At 38.6% G+C, this 22,119-nt stretch overlaps 1 protein-coding gene across 2 annotated transcripts in view; it reads right to left on the bottom strand.

The window, feature by feature from the left end:
- The window catches only part of il1rapl2 (interleukin 1 receptor accessory protein-like 2), a 160,320-nt gene that overhangs the window by 59,010 nt on the left and 79,191 nt on the right, over positions 1-22,119 (bottom strand). For both annotated transcript variants that reach the window (XM_044364054.1, XM_044364055.1), the window contains exon 5: positions 5,351-5,425. In XM_044364054.1, the coding sequence (XP_044219989.1) occupies positions 5,351-5,425 (75 nt within the window). The remainder of the gene's footprint in view (positions 1-5,350; positions 5,426-22,119) is intronic.

Raw genomic sequence — 22,119 nt, 5'->3', positions numbered from 1 at the left:
CAAGGCTATTTAATCTCCAAGACTAGTAAGTGTGTCACCAGCAAATTAACTTAAAACACACGAAGAGAGAAACTGTGCAGTTTAGTAAAGTGATGTGTGCTGGAAAAAAGTGTGCAGATGGTTAGCTTAGCTTAGCTAGCTAAGCTAACAAAGACAAAGACTGGAAACAAGGAAAACAGTGAGCCTGACTCTGTCAAAAGGTAACAAAATCTGACTACTAGCACCTCTAAAGCTAAACCAAAAACCCAGGTTTATGTGCTGGAGTGTTTCTCAGCAGGAGGCAGTGACTTTCTGGAGTCTTCGCTGGTTGGCCTAGCCACCTCACGGTGATGAGATTAAAAAAAAAGGTATGTCCTAATATCCACACTACCTTTATAACATGAACTGCTATCTATATCAATTATAAAAAAGTGAAATAATTATTACATTGGGTGAACTGTGAAAAACAGGTGATTTGAGGAAATGCTTCATTGTAAGGCTTATTTATTTATTTATGTATTTATTTGGATCCCAATTAGCCACTACCAAGGTAGCAAGTTCTCTTCCTGGGGTCAACTCAACCCCTTAATACTCAGTTATTTGAGTAACATACAAGCATTGTCTAGGACCTCCATGGATGGTTATCACTTATGATGGTTACTGAATACATATTGAACCCATTTAAAACTTTTATAAATAATATCAATCATAGCAGATCTTCTGTAGGGGACATATCTTCCATAAGCTTTCTTCTTTTAGTATACTGAAGCATCTATAATGTTGGACACAATGGATGATCAAGACAAAGTGTGTATGAAACTGTGATGATTGATGTGACATATAAACTTTGGAGACTTGCTACTGGCTGACTCAGTTTTTGAGGGAGGACATTGAGATTGTAGTGCTTATTTTACAGCAGTGAGGAGTCCCATAAGTCAGTGATTAGAATCACACTTCAACTTTCCAAAAGTTACTTTGAGCTTCTTCACACAAAGTCATACTTTTTTTTCCTTTTTTTTACTAACCTCCCAAGTCAAAGCTTAGATTATTTTTAAGATTATTTCTTAGAAGTTTTATACATAGTGGTTCAGGATGTGTTAATAACCACATCACCATATTCACCTGTAAGTGAACCATGTGGAAGTGATAGAGAGAGGGAGGAGTGGAGGGATCCAACTTTGGAAGAGTTTTCAGATGGGGACAGAGATCGAGGGACAGATGAGAGAAACAGTTTCAATTAGCAATTATCTCAGCCTCACTGGCTTTAAATACGACTGACATTTAGGTCTGAGAGCAGTGGTATGACAAATTACTTAAATGATTAACAATTTGTTGAGCTTGTGATGAATAAAAGGAACATACATTACCAGTCATTAAATCGAATTGTGTTTAATTTATCATGTCATCACAATTCATCATGGTCCAGTTACTGTGCATTTTCATATTCACATTAACTTTCACTTACATGAATCAGTTTGTCAATTTCTTTTCATGTGGCTCACTGTACCAGAGGGAAAAAAAGACATCATTGTTTAAGTTATGACTAATGTATTGAATAAACTTTAATGTTTTTCTGTGGATTCATCAAATAACTTTACTGGTTATCACTCCTGCTTTTAATCAACACACATATTTCATCATGTTTTAATTTTTACTTTATAGATCCTTGATTGAGCACATTAATCAATATTAATAAGAAACAAAAATGACTGGAAATCTATCATGAGATATGAATCCAAACTGCCTTCATAATGGCAGGATGAATATCATACTCCTATTATACTATAATCCAAGAGTGGACCTGTGGCATTTCTTAGTTAAAAATAGAGCAAGTCTTAAATGCATTTGACATTCAGATGATGCATTTATTCTGAGCAATTTTCAGACTCTGTAAGGTGCTAGTAGTATTGATGGTATTACACCTACAAACTTCTGACAGCGCAGGGTTTTATTTATCAGGAGATGTGCAAATAACTCATCAAGCATAATTATTCTTTTTTTCTTTATTTATGTGATTGTTTGTGAAAGTCCTGAATACTTATATCATGAATCAATCTTTAATTATGAGGTTTTTTTTTTTATCTGTCTGTTGCCTGTAGCCCACATTAGTATAATAACAATGAGCGTAATGAATTGTGTTTATAACCCATAGCATTATGGAATAATGAGAAAAGCGGAGGAGAGGGAGGAAGGATGTGTGGTGGCAAAGAGGAAAAGAAAAAAAATAAGGATAAAACCTAAAAAAAGGAAAGAAAAGGGGAGGTAAGGGAGAGGAACCAACAGTCAGCTGAGAGGAAAGAATAAAGGGATGAAGAAGAGAACAAATGAATGAGTGAAGGGAGAAAAGAGAAGAAGAGAGGAGGAAGAGAAGAGGGGTGGGGGGGGGGGGTAGGAAAATGAACAACATCACTGTGGTTGCTGATGTAAATCTCCCCCAGGTTAAAACAAGATGATAATTAAAAATGTACCGCAGGGTCACACTGTGAGTGAGTGAGTGAGTGTGTGTGTTTGCATGTGTGTGCGTCTGGCTGTGCCTTTATTGCTGTAAGTGGGTTTGTGTGTGTGTGGTAGTGGGGGTGGGAGTGTTGGGAGGTGAGATTGCAGTGCCCATTAAAAGGTGTCCCTGCTGCAATCAGTGTACAGAGGCCTTAGGGCCTATTTGTTACTACATCAATCTGGAGTTAATGGAAACACAACACACACACGCACTCGTACACACATCCAAACACATTTCTGCCTACAGTGCTAACATTGTCAGAGAGACCGCTGAACAGCAGGACACACAAATCCATGCACGCACGCACTGAAACACACAAACACACACACACACACACAAACACACACAGCTGGCAAGGAAGCCAGCCAACCGGGTCCACAGCAGAACACAACACACACAGTTACACAAGCAAATCCTAAAGAGATTTAATGAGAACCTTTCTGTCTGTTTCTTTCTTTCTATGATTTATAAGACAGGTCTTGTTGTTTTTTGTTCACATTTCTTACAGAAACCTGATTTCCTCTTGTCGTCAGACTACTGCTAACGGTGCGAAAATGACATTTTTTTAAGGTTAAGTTGCCAATCCAAACATCCAGGGTGCAATTTGTGAAAAAATCAGTACTGTGGATAGCATCACTCGGCCAAACGTGCCAACACACTCAATGTCACTCAATGTTCTTGCAAGTCACTGTTTAATTCAGCTCTATGCGCAGAAAACTTCAATACCGAATATAAAATAATCACAACATGCAATAGCACAACATTCTGTCATCATAAAAATAAACAGGCTGCAGTGCGTGCCTACTTGTCAGACTAGGAAAACAGTCTGCTTTGATGATAGACTCTGTCTTCTTTTTCTGCTTTCCTGTGGAGGGTCATCTGCAGCGTGTCGCCCCTCTTTTACCCACATCTCTGCAAATCTCCCAGCAGGAAAAGAAGCAATCCCTGGTCCATTTACTGAGTCATCATGTAGCCTAGACGCTGTGTCATCTCTACTGTCATGCGAGCGCTGACAGTGAAAGTCCATTTCTGATTTTAATACTGTTTGAACCAATGACTGTTCTTATGTTGCAGCGCTTTGCTTAGATTTTTTTTAAAAATAGCCGATTTTTATTTGAGATTTTTTATATGGTCTGTGGGTGAAGCAGCATGAATCACCATGAGGGGGATATCTCAGCAGAGGCAGGGATATATAGACCAGAGGGGGGAAATCCCCACCATCCCCCCAGGCAGATCGCACCCTGCAAACATCCTTTACTCTCGATCTGAAAATCACCAAGTGAAGACGAATTGAAGTGAAAAGATTAAATTTGAAAATGTCACGGTTTTGACTGTCTGCCAGTTCTCATCAGTAGATAAGCAGCGCCGTAGCGAGTCCTGTGCGGGCTCTGTAAACGTTTTAGCACAAAGTAAATTGGATTGAGTAAATATCTGCTCATAAGTCACCGCTAATTGCTGAGTAGAGGAGATAAAGGAACAAAAACGCAGCAGGGCAGGAATGGGTAGAGTGCAGAGACACCATCTTTCAATTGTATGACACTGAATACCCTGCAGCTCCAGGGCTGCTGTTCAGTAGCTGAACTTGACCTCTGATGTCCCTACTGAGGGAGGCGATTTCCCTGCAGGGTTCAGTAAAGTATCTCTTTATCATAACTGCAAGGACAATGCTGTGTTGTGAGGTGATTTTGGAGTATTGGTCATATGGCGCTTACTGGCTTGAAAACTGTTTTTAACATCAGCAGGCTCAGTCAAAAGACTCTAATGCCAGCCCTGTATCCCTTTAGAATCACATTCATATTAAATGATTCAGCACATCTTGATTTACATCCAATGCCAATATTCAGTGCCAATGCAGGAAGTAGTGTGTGTGTAATGTAGCAAAGCGGAAAGTAAGGTTGTGGAGGTCAGGACGGTGGATGGGGGTGTAGTGAGTCTGACTCAATCATGCGGGAGACTGGAGTTCCTGTCCTATCGCAGACCTGCAATTAATGTTGACTTTCATATCAGCCACAACCACAATCTATGCCTAACCTTAACCATACAGTAGTTGCCATGTGGAGATTTTTTGGCACTGGATGCTAAAAAACATTGAATATAATTTGGGGGTTTTGCAGACATTTAATAAACTAATATCAATGTTCTTGTCTGGTAGTAGGATTGCTAATGCTCGCTGTCTGTGGGCCCAAAAATAAAGATCAAAGAACTTTTTTGGGAAATGTGCCAGGCGAGCAACTTTCACTGGAAATAATGGGGCACCATCTGTATCCAGTCCTCTTGATACTGTATATCCATGCACTTTGTATTCAAATTATAACCTATTACAGTTTCACATAAACTGTCCAATTATGTGTAGTTTACAACAATAATTAAGTCCATAGCTAGTTCACATAGGGTTTGACATTTTCTGTTCTAAAAACTTGGTTTCTACTTGGTGCCAATCTGTCAATTCTGAAAACATCTTCTCCAGAGCCAATAATGCATTTGACATCAGTCAGTTCTTCATAAACAGAGGAGGACCTGGGTAGTTAGCCTGAAGAATGATTGCACCAATGCTGAAGAGACCAAGAAAGTTGAAACCTACATTGCAAGGACTCCCATTAGCCACTGCCATCAAGTGAAATTCCAGCTTTAGGTTCATTTATGCCTGAAGGTCACACCGGAGTGGCACTTGAGCTGACCACCTCTTTTGTGACTTGGCAAAAAAAAAATACTATTGAAGTGTCCCAATAGGCCACAGACATGCCATGCCATGAAGAAGTACCACAGAAATAAGCACTTTGCACCAAAGATGGAGACATTTTAAAAATGAGGACCTGAAGGATTACCACTCGAACTGAAGAATAAAAAAAACAGAGAAGTGCTGTTGGTCCTTACCAGGCATGATTTCTATCACTGTGTCTTGCCTCTCCGGGGGAAAAAGGACCTTGGGAGGCTGAGTGGTCTGGAGAGCTGAGAGGGAGAAAGAGATACAGAGTGACTATCAGGAGTGTGAGCGTTTTGCTTGAGGACATATATCATCATATTATGAGTTCATCATTCCCACATAACAAATTCTAAATCAGAGAGAAACAAAGATAAAAGAGAAAAAAACACTTTCTTTTTCAATTCACACATTCATTATATTCATCAAACTATTATTATTTTTATTAGTTATTGAATAGATTAAATCAAAAATAATTTTCAGAAGAATTTCGGAAAAGTTAGAGCATCATAGCAAGCACCACCTCTAAATGTCAGTCAAAACAAAACAAATGAAGTGAACAGCTCTACTTAAATGCACCAGCACTTCTGTCAATTGGATAAAAGCCCCTGAAGAGTTAGTGCGAGGACAGAAAGAGCGAGAGGGAAACACAAGAAGGGTCAGAGCTGGAAAGTGACAAATAAAGTGCGTGTAGATCAGACAACATATAATAATGTAGGTCTGAGATTAGGATGATTAGCTTGTCAATTTTCAGAGCCAGGAATAAGCTCCTGGCATAATGTTCAGACTGTGGAAAAAAGGTTTTCATTATTTCAGAGATACCTGAAAACTGCAGTTGCAATGTGGTTGTATAGCTATAAACAGTAAATTATTTTGTGAGGAAAAACCCATGGAGAGAACGTTTGCTCTACCAATTATTCCGTAACATCACAAATATGAAGAGACTGGACCTCATTGACTGTCACGCCTGTGAGATGCTGCCTCAGCCGTAGAGGCGGTTCAGTGTTCAGCAGTGATTTCTTTCTGTCTCTTTGCAGACAAACAAGTTGTCCGTCTGACCGCCTTTGTACTCTGATGACCCGCGGACACGCTCTGCTTCCACCTGAAGCACCTTTCAATTTCACCTCACTGTACACTGAACGCCGATGCTCTCTGTCCAACACCTTTCCACCTCGTTACCTCCAAGCGTCTAATAATTCTGTGATGTCTTTCAGTGGTCTCCATTATTTTTTAAAGGCTGCCATGCCTGTGTTATTTATTCTCTGACTAAAACAGAGAAGTTACACCTGTTTGGTTCGCTTCAAACAAACTCAAGGGAGAACTAAACTACTGGACCCAAAGGAGGGTCACTGTCCACTTCCATGTCGACTCTGATATGATTTGTTTATGGTCTGAAAGCTCAGTGGAACAACAACAGGATTTTATAACAGCAGATATGTGATGTTTCTACAGCAACTAAGACAAACTGTCTTATAATCTTATAGTATGCTAGATCAGTTGGTAACCATGGTATGTAGCAGCTCCTCATTAAAAACCAACTACTCCCCTATAATATTGTAGTACAAGATTCCTCTTTTTTATCCAGTTTATACCTGGTGGTTATTATTCATTACATACAGTATGAGGTCATGTTACAGTTTCGACTACTAATGTCCATGAATTATTTTTTTATGAGCTCTTGGTGATACCAGAAAAGATAAATACATAAGGAGTTGTAAAATGCAGCATGAACTGGGTCCATGAAGCAATGATGATGCACGATAACCATCCTTATAACTGTCCAATGACTGAATTAACTGTTAGTCCTTATGATTTCATCTTTAATCCTCTTGGTTCATTTGTAATGATTGAACATGATACAGACCAGAACTAAAAGGCAACAGTGTATAATCTTTGGGCTGGATCAAATGAACCAAATGCAGGTGTAAAAGCAACATTAGAAAACAGATACTAAGGTGAGACACTGCAGCTCTATCTCAATATCAAAAAATAGGTCTCTATGTTCTGATAATGATGGTCTATTATCCTTTTAATGTTCTCTGCTCATATAGCTTTTGGTGACATTTCTTGTATCGATCATACACTCCAAAGCACAGCAACTTACACACTGCTCAGAGTTCATATCAGAGGTAAGTGCGTACAGTGTCCGGAGGTGTTTCCACACCTAAAACTGTTTCATTACTCTGACTTTCAGTTTTGCTTAAAATCAGAATATGCTGTGACTTCTTCTGTGACAAGAAAACACTTAATTTCTTTTCTTTTCCACCTTTAACTGCGTCATCTCAGCTTTTCCTTTTTATCCCAATAACCCTGTCAATCCCTCCATCACTCCATCCTTCCCTCTGTTTCTCTGATAAGACTGATAGTTTAATTTGCATTCTGGAAACTCTGCTGTGCCCCTTTTAAGATTAATGAGACAACCCTTCACCTAGACCTACTCCTCTCCTGTTCTGTCCTCTATTCCCACCCTTTTATCTTCTGTGTTTCCTTTTCCTTTTCTCTTTCCCTCATCGTTCTCATGTACAGGCCTTTAATTGCTTCAGAAAACTGAAACAACTGTCTTACTCTTCATATGTATAAAATATATACAGTAGCTCACCATCAGACTAAGGTAACTGTGTTCAAAAATGTGCTTTTAAGCTTTCATTTAATGACCAAACATGCTGCATGGTTTTTGGTGTTTTCAGGTGTATTCACCAGCATCTGCCTGATATTACTCACTGTGAACTTGACTCAAAGTGGAAAGGAGGCACAGTAGGGGCTGTGTCAGTGGTGATTAAGTAGTGGTGCAGTGTGTCTCTCTAAATACATTTGTGTCTTTACCAACACCTAAGACATCCTACTCCAAAAGCCTGCGATATCTTTTTGTGGATATGTCGGTCGGGGACATTTTCCCTTTCAATAGAAATTCTTCAAGCAGACTTGGACCCTACAGGACCCTGGTTCCAACTGTCTGTTGCAGTTACACAGCACTATTGGCCACAAAATTACAAAAAGTCTTGCTGGATGCACTGCTATTAATTCACAAAAGCCCACTATGTCTCGAAAAGAAGATTGCGTGTGTGAGTGTTTGGGGTGTGTATTAACTGGAATAGAAATTTGAATATCAAAAGGTATGTGGTGAATAGATGATAATGATGGGGTTGCTGTTTACTTTTAGCACACGGCTTCATAGAGAGACACACACACACACATACATACACAAGCATACATTTGAGATCTTTGAACTTTTCATTTGTCTGTGTCTGCATGTGTGTTGGGGAAAGTGCCATTAGGTTGTTGTTGGATTTACAATTCAACCTTGATTTACCAGAGCTGAAGTCAGGAACAAAGAATCTGTTCTTATTCTGTTTTTCTTTTGCATTTTGCCTATTTAGTATTTCACTGTGTTTATATTGTTTGATTAAAGTAATTAGATAAGACAATTCATGTTTAGTTTAAATAGTATCAAAGAAATGTTAAGAACTTACTATTAACAGTATTTACAGTTACAGTATTTGCAGAAAATGTGAGAATTTATGGGAAACCTAGCAATGCTAATTATTCAATATTACTATGGACCATATACTAAAAATACCTCCCTTCGTGCTACAGATAAAGATGCTTCTATTTTGAAGTAACTAGCTTCAGTGATGAAAGAAGTGTGTGCAAGATGTTGGGTGCAAAGTCTGTTGTTTATTTTCCTTTCTGTAAAACTGCAGCATATTGCCAATAAAATGTTAAGTTTGAACAACGTCTGTTCTGGAAGCTTCCGCTACACGAACAGATTACACTGTTAAATGCTGTCATCTTTGGTTTTACTGAAACTGCAAGTTTTTACATTTTGGCTTTTGTAGGGTTTAAACAAAAGAGCTATAACATGTTCCATAGTGACAGAGAGATTCCTGAGCTTTACACAGAGCTAGGCTAGCTGTTTCCAGCCTTTATGCTAAGCTAGGCTAACCATCTCCTGGCTCAAGCTTCATATTTAATAGACGGATATGAGAGTGGTGTTGGTCTAATTCTCAGCAGAAAAACAACTGAGTGTATTTTCTAAAATGTCAAACTATTCCTTAAATGTGGATTGGTGCAGCTTTAAGTTCCTTTCTTGCTAGCCAAATATCTAATTTTGTTATTTTTAAGACTACTTGGGAAGTTAGCTAACTTTGTTTAAATGTGGTTAAATAACAAGAAATACTCCTACCAAGTCGTGATATTGATACAGACGATGATTGTTGCTTCTGGAGAAGTTCCTGTATTTGTGTTAGTACCAAAATGTGAAAAGAACAGCAGACATCACTTATGCATAGATTTTAAATTTACATTTTGATAGTCAGGTGTTGCCACTTCCCATAGCAAATGCCCTGTATGTGTCAGTGCAAAGGACTAAGTACTCAGACCTTACAGTACGTGATCTACACCCTAATTGTGTACATTGACCAGACAAATGGATTACCAAGATTACAAAGACTCACGCTGCAGCTGCCTCAGTGCAGCTCTGCTTCATATGCACTTTGGGTTTCAAATAAAATTTGACCTTTTCCAGTTAGGTAGTGCAGTATATTAGGTCAGAGAGATAATTTTAGGTAGAGAAATAATCACTAGATAGACTTATCTCCAGCTGCAATCATTACAGGGAGCATAAATCTGGCATTTCTTGAACTTAAAGTGTGTGTGTGTGTGTGTGTGTGTGTGCCATCAGATATGAACAAAAGTGCTTCACAAATAAGATAAAATACACACATACAAATACAAGTATACATTCATACACACATACATATGCATGATACACTGACGAGAATTAAAGCACACGACCTAAATAAACAAAACTAAAGTCAAACAGAGTGTGTTTATAAAAAGTCTAACCTATAGAAAGGAGTTTTCAGCAGCTGCTTAAAACAAACCTCAGATTCAGTAGATCTGATGTAGTGGGGGAGGCTGTTCCAAAGTTTAGAAACTACAATCGCAAAAGTCACCTCTAGATTTAAAACAGGAACAGGGAACAAATAAAAGGCCTTGATCAGACGATCAGAGCGGCTGACAGCTAGAATAGGGGCTCAACAACTCTGCTGTATGTGCAGGGGCCAGGCCACGCAAGGCCTCGTATGTAATTAGTAAAATTTTGAAGTCAATTCTCTGTTTTATTGGAAGCCAATAAAGGGAGGCAAGAATTGGGGTGATGTGGGACTGGCGGCTAGTTTTTGTTAACAGCCTAGCTGCTGCATTTTACGCCAATTGAAGATGAGTTAGAGAGGACTGAGTGATGCAAGTGAAGACGGAGTTATAGTAAGCGAGAAAAGAGTGAGGTACACACTAGAAGCTCCATGTTTCTGGCTGATAGTAAAGGTTTGATTCATGCAATATTTCTCAACTGAAAGAAACAAGACTGAAAGAGCTTAGTAATATGTTCAAAATTCACATGTTGGTCAAAAATGATACCAAGATTCTTAGTGGTGGTGTTGATACTAGTGAGGAGGCCAACATAGTGACAGACCTCCTAAGTAAAACAATCATGATGACAATACACAATATGTGAGTGCCAGAAAGTTTCAAATGTTTCAAAGTCATCTGAGTAACTTTTCTGTGATTTATGACTTTAAGGCTATCTGAATTGTTTTGATCTGATCATCTCAGCTCACCAGGTGCTCCAGGTAGATTAAAGTAACGCTGTCTTATTGCAGTCTTTATCTCTACAGATGGAATGAATACACAGATGTGTCGAACCAAATGTGACCTTTTTTCTATTTTCTTTTTGAAATCTCAAGACAGCAAGATTCACAACATGGGAAACTTTCCTATTAGAACAGATCACAAGATGAGATTAGTTAACATTTGAAACAATATTCACAATTATCTCACCATTTTCTCAGGGTGATGTTAATTATAACTGCTAGGTGGCTTATAATGTTTTCTGACTTCAGCATTTTCAGGATCACTTCATTTTGAACTTTTGCTGCTTGATGTTCAGTCAAGCAAAAAAAAAAAAAGATCTTGTTCACCCAACATCTCATCTGACCTTTGACACATCAGTCTTTTCTTTTGTTACTGGGAGAGAGTTTGCTTCATTTGAGACACATTTTGTAAAACTATAGACTCATAAAGGCTGTCACAGATAGCTGTGCGCTCAAGTGAGAAATATGTAAGGACTGTGGCTCTTTATTCATATTTTCATAACTGATTAATAGGCTGGAGAACCCATTTATCAAAACTGCTCATATTGCTACTAGTAGCCAACAGGGTATCTTTAACAAAACTGAGGTTGACTGTTGATAGGGGACAGGAAGTCTGTTGTTGTGGGACTCTCAACTACGCACCTGGACCTCCTCCAAGAGTTCTCTCGTGGCATTCATGCTACTTCCATCTCATCTTCTCAGAGAGGACAGTCAATTTCTGCATGACTGCAGGAGGTAATTTGTCAGGAAAATGAGAAATGATGGAGGGTGGAGGTGGGGGTGTTTATTTTAACCCTTGTATCAGTTTAAGGACAGTTTTTTGCATTGGATGTGAAGGGTTGGAGCAGACAACATCAGATGTCTGTGAACAGGGCGTGAGGCCAAAGGCACAAGGAGTCAGCGGACGGCTGGACATTAAAATCCAACATCAAAGTTCATTTTTGAACACAGTTAAATTGAAATTATTATGTTTTTTTATTGAGTTTTGATATTACTGATGCACTAATGCTTAGCAGAATTTAAATGTCATAACCAGAGGAGGAGGGGCACATGAGGATTATTATAATAGACATTTCGGGTAAGAGTTATTTAACATATCAAGTATTATTTTATAATAGTGCATCATATTTATCCTTTTCTGAAAAGTCAGAATAGGATCGGCTGTTCTGTTCCCTAAAACAACAGTAAGAAATGTGTAGATTTTGTGCTGTTCACTGAGCATAATCAGACACTATATTCTGTGTATGAAATTTATTTGACCTTTTGGAGAATTATGAAATGTCTGGCGATGCAGAGAAGCGGGAGACATTTATGTTTAGTCCTGATACATTCAGACTTGTATGTCATGCCGTATTCACAGTAAGACTCATTTATTCCTGTCAGATTCCACTCTAATTTGACTTTTTTCTTTTGGGTGCAAATCGGTCACTCTGATTGTGGAAGCCATTATTATTCCTTACATACTGTTCATATTCTGACAGTATCTCCCCATTATTAGCTTCTATACCAAACGTTGGAACCATAAATGTAATTTTAACTCATGAATGCATTATCAGTCATTAATAAACGGGTGATTCATCCTTAATGAAGCTTTCAGAGAGCAGAGAGTGTAATCTTTAGGTTTTACGCTATTTGTGTTTGTGTAGAAAAAAAAATATTCACAATCACATTATATTATAAAGCAGGAGAACATGATCTTAATGACCTTTTTTGAATGTGAAGAATGCAACAACAGTTTTGAATGGTGAGTTTTGATTTTTTTTTAATAAATATGGGTCAAATGTAACCTGGAACAGCTTCTATGTACAAAAATGTCAATCAGTTGCACAACAATCTAAAAAGATGAAATATTCCCATTTTGCATATTCTGGGTCACTTTAGGAAAAGTCATCAAATGTCAGACTAAAAGAAAGACGTTTAGGGTGTTTTTACTGCTTTCAGATGTAAACATGTGTCACATCTGACCTGAACAGTACGTAAGGGCTACGGGAAAAATAAAATATAAATATCTTGTTAGCAAAAGTGGCCCAAAAGTGAATCTTTGACATGAAACAGAGATAAATGAACGAATGATTCTATCAACCAGCCAACAAATCAGCTGGTTACTTTCCTTTTTTATCAGTCTTTTATCTTGTATCAACCACCTTGACATCAACTAGCTCTCCATTACTTCATCTCCTTTTCTTTCTGGCTCCATTTTTCCCTCCATTCAACTCATCCATTCTTGCTTTTATCGTCTAAAAAAAAGAGGAATCTTAAAAGCAACAGAGCAGAGTAACGGTGTCAAAATATTTGGCAGTTTTGTGCCTATTTAAGATCTTACAAATAATATCCCACTAATTGTAGCTAGTTAGCGCTCTGTCGCCACTGCTACAACGTTTTCACAGAGTCTGCCTGTATGTATGAGTGTGTGTTTTTGTAGATCTGTGTGCCTGCGCATACATCTTTTGTGCAAGTGTGAGTGTGTGTGTGTGTGTGTGTGTGTGTGAATCATTCATGCCCTCTATGCAGAGTCAACGTGTCATTAAAAACTAACACTTTCAGAGGAGTGTGTGTATTTGTTTGTGTGTGTGTATGCTGAGTGGGCCTGTACATGTGCTCAGAGTTAGGAAATGAATACAAGCCGACTGAATGTACCCACTGATATGCAAATGTGCTGGTGTGGGTGTGTGAACATGTGTATATACGTCAGTGTGCATTTGTCTGCATGCCTGCCTTTATCTTTGAGCTTGTGTGTGTGTGTGTGCATGAGCGAGTGTGTCATGCATGCATATTAATCTTTATGCTGTGATTGTTTCTGTTTGAGTTGTGAGTCAGTCGTGGTCAGCTGTCTCACTTTATGAATGACAGGCATTTATGTCAGTAATGTTTTTGAGTTTGTTTAGTTGACAGTTTGTCTTTTACATAATGAGAATATTAAAGTGATGTATTTAGGGAGATCATTGGCTGCGGTGTTTCATTTTGAATAGCTGACATCAGTGACAACATGACAACAGAGGGCAATAATTTGTTTTATAATCTGTAGTCCAGTCAGAGACACTTCCGTAAAGAAATGACCATTAATGGCGAATGGTTACACAGTTAGATTTGGTGGAAAAAGGCTCTGCTGTTTGAGGAAGCTCTCAAACAATCCAAGCTGCACTGAGGATTCTGCTTAGAGATCTAATCCCCCTAATAAACATGCATGAACAGTAAATCTTAGTTAAAATCAACAGCAGGATATACTACAGGAGGAAGTGGTTGGGGTGGTGGAAAAAGGTGCAGCAGCAAACTGCGTTGGCAAGAGCACAATCAGCTGAGTGAACTGTGACAGTGTCAGGTAAAATGTTTAAAATGTACACCTGCGTGAATGTGACTGGATGATAGCAGCCACACAGCTGCAGCTCCATTATATGAAGAAATGTATTAAAATGCACTGCATGGAAACTGTGTTAAATTTGTTTTACATGTAATAGCAGACCTGGTGGCTCTGACTGAACAAGCCAGTTACATTTATGGGTGCTAGTGTGTTGCCTGCAGATGCTATGGATTTCTCCACTGATTTACTGTGATCTTTAAAGATTACAGTAAGTTCACACATGTGTTAAGATATATATAAATACTCTGCTTTGAGAGGGAATTTGTGTCTGATATTGTTTATCCACACCAACATTTACCTCATTAAAATCCTTAAAATAACATTTCATCCATCTCTCCTTCTACCACCTACATGGACAAAAGATGTCTCCTACTTCACTGTAAAGTCCTTTCTCAGTGTTTGTGCACTGGAGATTTCAAGTTTTCACATCACACATATAGGTTGCACATTGCACCAGGACTAGTTAGTTATGATGTCACAAATCCTGCCTTTAGGTTCACACAATAAATTCAGTTTTAAGGTGAGCTGAGAGAAACTCTCCCCCCTCAACAGGTGAATGTGAAAACAGCCTTTTAGTGTCAAACTCTGCACAATGAAGAGAACAACATCCAACTGTAGGAACAAAAAAAAAAGAAAAACATGTTTTTAAGTGGAGGGGGCATTCTATGATTATGTTTAGGCACTGGCAGCACTCGGTTAAGGTTAGAGAAAGATCAAGGTCTTGGTTTGATTCAGAACAATTCCACAGTGATGTGAAGCACAAGACATGTGCTTATTAACATTTAACCAACACTACAATCTTTGACTGACTCTAACCAAAGTACTTTGTTGCCTAAACCTAAACACACACAGGAATCCAGATGCAAAGCCGTGTCTCCCGTGCCAAGATCCTGCACTTTGTCCACTCACTGTCCACTTCAATCACCTCATTCGACTAAAAACAGCCTGTGCTCATTTTCTTAATAGACGGTATACTCCTTTAAATGCCATTATGAAGCAGACTTGACACAAACAGTCTTGGATGTAATTTCAATATCTATCAAGAAGATCTGAAGGGTGAATCATTCTGAGCTGCTAAAAAGCCTCTGATAAATAGAAAGCTGAATCATAGCAGAGATGATGCGAGTTCAGCTCTCTGGCAATGTCATTATGATGATCTGGTGTTGTGTGAAATATACATTTCTGATGCAACTCTTTAGAGAGAGCCAGAGCCCCGAGGACGGAGCACACTGTATGAAGCAAGTACGCGTGTGAGATCGATGGGCTTTGATGTGACCCTGGTGCAAGCGCTGAGGTGGGGGAAACATTTAAACCGAAGTACACCTCCTTCTTATCACACACGCACGCACACACAAACACACACACATTCAGGCATATGCATTGTAGATCATTATCACAGATACCATCTGCTCCAGAGTAGTGGCACGCTGGAGGGACACCCTGATGGAGGAAACAAGTGCTATCCCTTAACTCCACACATTGAGTTGGATGATTAAACGCATAAATTAAAAATGAAGTGCTCTGAAAGGAGGGGAGGAGGTTGCAGAGGAAAAAAAAGAACCAACACGTGATGAGTTTGGATGTGACAGGTACCAGGTGAACTAATTTAACTGTCTAAAGCCTTCAAGATTAGGATGTAACATCATATTACTTCGCTGGATTCATTTCTGTGTCTCTGGTATGTCTTCAGTGCATTTTTAAAGGTTAAAAACAGTGAGGTTGCAGCTCTAGGGCTCATTGATTTATCATTTTTAATGACTTTTCTTAGAATGGATTGGACTACTTTAAGTGGAAGAAAAATCCTCTTCTTGCAAGACTTCACAGGTGTCGTAGCTTGTCTTTCATTTTTATCAGCACACAAATATAAATGTAAAACCATGGCAATGGAAAGGTCTTGCATCAGAAATGAGTCCTCTTATTTAAAATCACTTTTCATCAGACAGAAACACACTTAATGCAATAAGTGAAATCTAAAGCGTAAGAGCCAGACTGCTGATGAGTTTCAATAGAAGATAAAATGCTCTTCAGAGCCTAACAATAAAAAATCCATTTGGCTGTGACCCCGTGAGATCTCTCTCCCCGCTGCCCGCTGAAATCCCCCCACAGGCAGATGTAGAATGATACCAGAAAACTGAGAGAGCAGGAACAAGAAAATGAGATGAATTTAAAAAAAAAAGAATCCAAGTAAGAAAAGTAGGAAATGAATACTAGGAGAGATTATGATTGTAGTATAGATACATACAGTGTGGACCACATCCTTGAGAAGCGCAGCAGGCATTGCTACAACTCTGTCTTTAAGCCTCCCACCACATCAGCCTCTGTGTGTGTGTGTGTGTGAGAGAGAGAGAGAGTGTATAGTAAGTGACTCTAATTAGTTGATTTAAATCAGTTAAGGGACTCTCACCTAACTGCTGCTGGTCCCACCGACAGCATGGATGGGAACACGCACTATTTCCAGCGTAGGGGCTGGGGGCGGCTCAACCACCCATGGAGATTTAGCTAATTATCTTTCTGCTATCTGTAGGCTATAGAACTCCCTCTTTCCCTTCCTCTTACATTGAGCAGGTGGGAAAACTGTCAAGACGCTGAAGTATCTAGCAACGCATCAACTTTTAAGTGTTGATGTCTCTCTTGAATATCTATCAGACACCAGCTAAAGCTGTTATAGCTGCTACTGCTGTTGTAAGCTTTTTTTTTTGTAGTTATGCTGCTTGTAAAATGTCTATTCACTGCATACACTTTATCTAATTAAAAGATATTGACTGTTTATTACAACTTGGGTCTTTGCTGAGATCTCGGAACAGTGTCTGGAAAGCAGGTCTGCAGGGGGAAGATGTATCAGCAGTCAGATGATGTTTTTAACAAAGCCCACAGTTAGCAAAACTTACTTGGAAGGGAAAATGAAGATCAAGTCGTTACCCAAGAGCCCTATCATACACATCAATCACACTTAACAGACTGACTACCTACCCGAGTTGTGCACACACACAAGTGTTTGGTGCAATAAGGCATTAGTAGTGACTGCTCTTCCTCCAAATGAAGTGGTTTAGATAAACTGGTTAAACTGTTGGCTTGTTTAAAACCTTTCTGATTTATTGCAATTCTCCAAATCAAATCAAATTGACATCATTGGAGATTTATTGGTTGAAAGTATAAAAAATACAAAAATAGGCAATATAAAAATACATAAAGTAATAAATAAAAGGAATAATACCAATAAAAAAAGCATCATCTCAGGGTGCTGTGTGTCGGATTTTCTCTCTCTGACTAACCATCCTCCCTAAATACACCCTTCAATTGACTTACACACACACACACAACCACACACACATGCACGCACGCACACACACACACACACACACACACACACACACACACACACACACACACACTGTACTGCAGTAATGACCCTGAACTGAACATAAATTACCTGCTTACTGCATCAGCTGTTAAAATATTAAAATGCAACCACTACTGGTGCTTTTTACTGTCACAACTAATAGTATTAATACTACTAATACCACTGTGTAATGAAGATCCTCTTTCATTACTAGTACTTTGTAGCACATTGCATAGATTGGCAACGAATCAATTTGTATACATTACTAGTACAGGAAATGAGGCACAAACTTGTGGGGGTTGAATGCATTTTATTGATTTTATAACATGCATTAATGATGTGTGTTTTGTGGACATTGTCGCTGCTTCTCAGCTGGAACTGACTGAAGGTCGGCCCTAAGAAGGAAAAGATAGTAGAAAGTCAGTTTGGCTAGTTTGGTTACTTCAACATGGAATAATGTTTTCATTGTTGTATAACTAAAGCCCAAATGATTTAAATCAATTAAATCAATGAACTGTTGCTTGTTCGTGCAATAATATAATGTGCAATGTCACTCACCTCTGTTACTGCATCTTCTCTCCAGGGTGTTTGGGTGAAAAGAGTCCCCAGGGTATCTGAACACCAGTTTAAAGGTTCCAGGAGATATCATGTTGTAATTAGTGTAGGTGTGTTAGTGTACTTTAATCTGTTGTTGACATTAGTGCAGTATAAATGTATGTTTATGTATTTGTTGTTTTGTGTAGTTTGATGACAGGTGGGAGGCAGATTTCTCTATACTGTGGTAGGAGTCGAGGTCGTTGCTAGTTGCAGGCTATATAAGGCTGCCAGTTTCCATTGAGTGAAGCTGCTGTCAGGACCACATGCTGCCTGTGGTCCACAGTATTTTGTGTGGAGAACTGACTGTCATTGATGTATGTGTTCATTGTGGGTGAAATAAACACCTGGTTGGTCTCCCTTGAGCCTCCTGCTTTTAAAGTCCAGCCGCCACACGGCCATCCTAACGCACCGATATTACCACTGATACTGACACTTCTACTGTGACTATTATCTACATAGGTAACACTTACACTGCTATCACTACTGGACCACTACCACTTATGTTACTCTTAAGACCAGGCTATGCTTGAGGTGAACTAATTCATACAAATTGTTGTCCAACCATGTCTAAAGTACTAGTAATTATTCTGAATGGTCACACTTGAAGATGGGGTGAAGAGGCTGCCGTCATAATGTGGGGTGAGATACCGTGATTTGTATGAATACGGGTAATGGTGCACAATGTTGGACGGTTTCCTTGAGGGTGTTTATGGTGTTATGTTGTTGTCAAATTGTCAGTTTCAGAAAGTTTGAAAAACTGTCAGATGCAGCATCCTCCAATGCCAACACTGGCAATCTGACAACTACTTTGTTTGAAGCATACATACAATCATCTTTATCATTGTGTCAACACAAACTAGCAATTAGTACAACATCTACTGTACCACCATGACAAATGATGTTTCAAATGTTCTGCACATCTGTTTATATCTGTTCAAAGGAACAGTACAGTGTGTGAGTTTTTGGAACATCAGGTAACCTTGACCTACAAAGGTCTTTGTACAACTTTTCAAAAAGGTGAGCTGGGGCCAAACTGTTGATTATGAAGATAAATGCATAAATGACATTGAGCAAGAAGCAGCGACTGTGTGTGTGTGTAATGTGTGTGTAACTACGTCTGCTGAGAGGTGATAAGACCTTTAATAATGAGCTTGTTCGTTCCGTCATCAGTCAATGCACTGTCACTGTCTCCGCCATATTCAATCATTAATACATTTTTCATTCACACACATAGACATTAACAGGGAGAGAGAGGGAGAGAGGGGATGAACATTGCAAATGGTTGAGCTGGGTCTAGACAGTGACAAAGTCTTTCCTTCACTTTGACACACACACACACACACACACTCACTTTCTATCAGTAGCGAGGTCATACTCATTAAACTGTACATTTACATACCTCAGCCATCATGTGCACACACACCTCCATCTTCCATCATTAGTCTGGGAATTTTCTAAATTAAATTTTACTTCATTTCCTGAGAGGGGAGCTTGTCACTGGGTGAATTATAGGAAACATATTTCTCTCTTTCCCACACCTCTCAATTAATTTTAATTTTTTACATTTATCTTTCAAGTGAACGCAAATTCGATGCTCAGTTAAATGCTCACTCTTGGTGGTTTATGAAGCATGTTGTCACAATCTGCTGCAATTTGTGGCTTTAACCTCTTCCTGAAGTTTGTTTCACGATTTTTCATTGTTTCCAGTGACTGAATGAAACAAGCAGCTTGGTAAATTGGGAGATAATAACAGAATCCATATTCTTTCAATCTAACACACACACACACACACACACACACACACGGAAACCTAATGAGGATAGAGGTGGCTGCCAAAGAACAAGGTAAGCATATAACCCACATATCACACACCCACACAAACATGCATATACAGTGACATGTACAGAAAAACACACACAAACACACACACACACATCCTGATCGATGGTTTCTGTCCCCTGGCCCTGTATCAACCTTGCTGTGATGCATGATGGGTAATTATTCAAACCTTTACGTTCTAACGAGAAACATGTCTCCGACATCCATTCCATTAAATACTCTTGCTGGTCAATGTTGTATTCATCTGTCATCATGAAATATGTGTTTGACATACACACACACACACAAATAAAGGAAAGTGATGTCATACATATTCATGAAAATCAATAACAGGGATGAAGATGCATTGATTTGAATGTAAAAGTTGAATTTTGTTAATCAATACTGAAGCCACCTGGTCATAAATAGACAATAAACACTAATAGATATGACAGTCAATGTTTGTGATGCGTACAGGCTTTATCTAAAATGTTAACCTTTTAATTTGTCATAAATTTTACAGTATTAGTGGTATCAGTAGCCCATAACAGACTTGTTGGATTTTTTTTTATATGCTGTTGTACAGCTGAGCCATGTAGCTTATATTACAGTAAATGAAAAAAAAATCCTACAAATCAGGTTTTGGTGCCATGAAATCCCCAAGATAAACATTTTTAAACAGCAAGAAAACTTTAAAAAATTATTATTGACTTAAAATGATGACTTAGAGTGTAAGTATATAAACTTAGCACTGGCACTTCAGGTTAGTGGCAATTAGAGGATGGCATTCCTCGCATCCCATTTTCATGCAAACTAATGTTTTAATAGACCTTTTTCATGGAAAACATGTTGACTTGTCAGAGCAGGAAAAGCACAGGTGTAAATAATAACATTAACGATGGCTCCAATCCATTAATTGTCCCGGTGAGTTATGTCAGTGAGTGTGCACACATAATACCAGAGCCTGAAACTGTCTCACCGAAATGCAATGCAGCCATCGTTAATGTTAATAATTCCACCTGTGCTTCTCCTGCTTTGACAAGTCAAAATGTCTGCTATTATTTATCTATATATCTATATATTAGGGAAACTGAGTGGAACAAAGAAAATTAAATAGAACTTTCTTTACCCTGCATTAACTGATTTTGGGGGCACTTGGGGGTCAGCACAACAAGTTGTAAACTTGATATATTATAAACTTTGTGGTGAACATGCTAGCAAATCATTGCCTGTTTACACCTCAGACACAAAGCAACATTAGCATTCATCTAAAGTTGTGTTTTTGGTGACCTGATGAACATAATCTAATATTATATATACTTTTAATAAATTCTCTTTTTGCTCCATCCTGCTGCAGCTGGAAAGAAAGTTAATCAAGACAGTTAAACCAAAAACAATGCAGTGAAAGACGCTAACTGTGTCTACATGGGAGGCATAGCTTGAACAGCATGTTAGCATAGCAGCTTTTGTGCTCCATCTGTGTGCGTTCAGGCACAGTATTGAATGTAGGTCACCTGCGTTTGGGCAGCACTCAGAGTCGAACACACAATCAGTTATGAGTTATGAGCGTAACATGGAGGAAAATAGACTGCAGGTGTAAAAATACCCTTTGGGTTGCGGTTGCACATGTATAGTGCGTACTGTGTTGATTGAAAATGAAGTGTATCTGCTCCATCAGGCGTGTGAGACAGACGGCAGAAAAACGCAGCTGAAACGCTTTCTGTAAAGACCTGCTGTAACGTTGCATAAGACAGTAATCTTTCTGTTGTAAATATAAAAAATATTCATAAGTGCAGCTTTAAAAACTAATACTGATTAAAACTTTTGATCATGAATTCTTAAAGTCCTCCTCCACTCAAAAATATGTTTTTCTTCTTGTTGCTTCAGTTGGATGTTTGAGCTTCACTGTGCAGAATGATAAATGTCCAGAAATTGAGGCTGGCCTATCAGCATGATTTGTGACATCACAACTAGTTTGGAGCCAATTGTGGTCCTGTATACAACTTACACAAGTGTGATGTGGAAACCTGAAGCCTACAGTGCACAAATACTAATAATGGACTTTACAGTGAAGTAGGAGACATCTTGTGCCCAGCAGTTAAACTTTAGAAATTAAATGTATTTGCATATTAATAGATTATGGAAATTTTAATTAGGAGAGGGAATAGATGTCATTTT

The sequence above is a fragment of the Thunnus albacares genome, chromosome 10 (assembly GCF_914725855.1).
Source record: "Thunnus albacares chromosome 10, fThuAlb1.1, whole genome shotgun sequence".
Taxonomy (NCBI): Eukaryota; Metazoa; Chordata; class Actinopteri; order Scombriformes; family Scombridae; genus Thunnus; species Thunnus albacares.
This window is presented reverse-complemented; position numbering and strand designations above follow the sequence as displayed.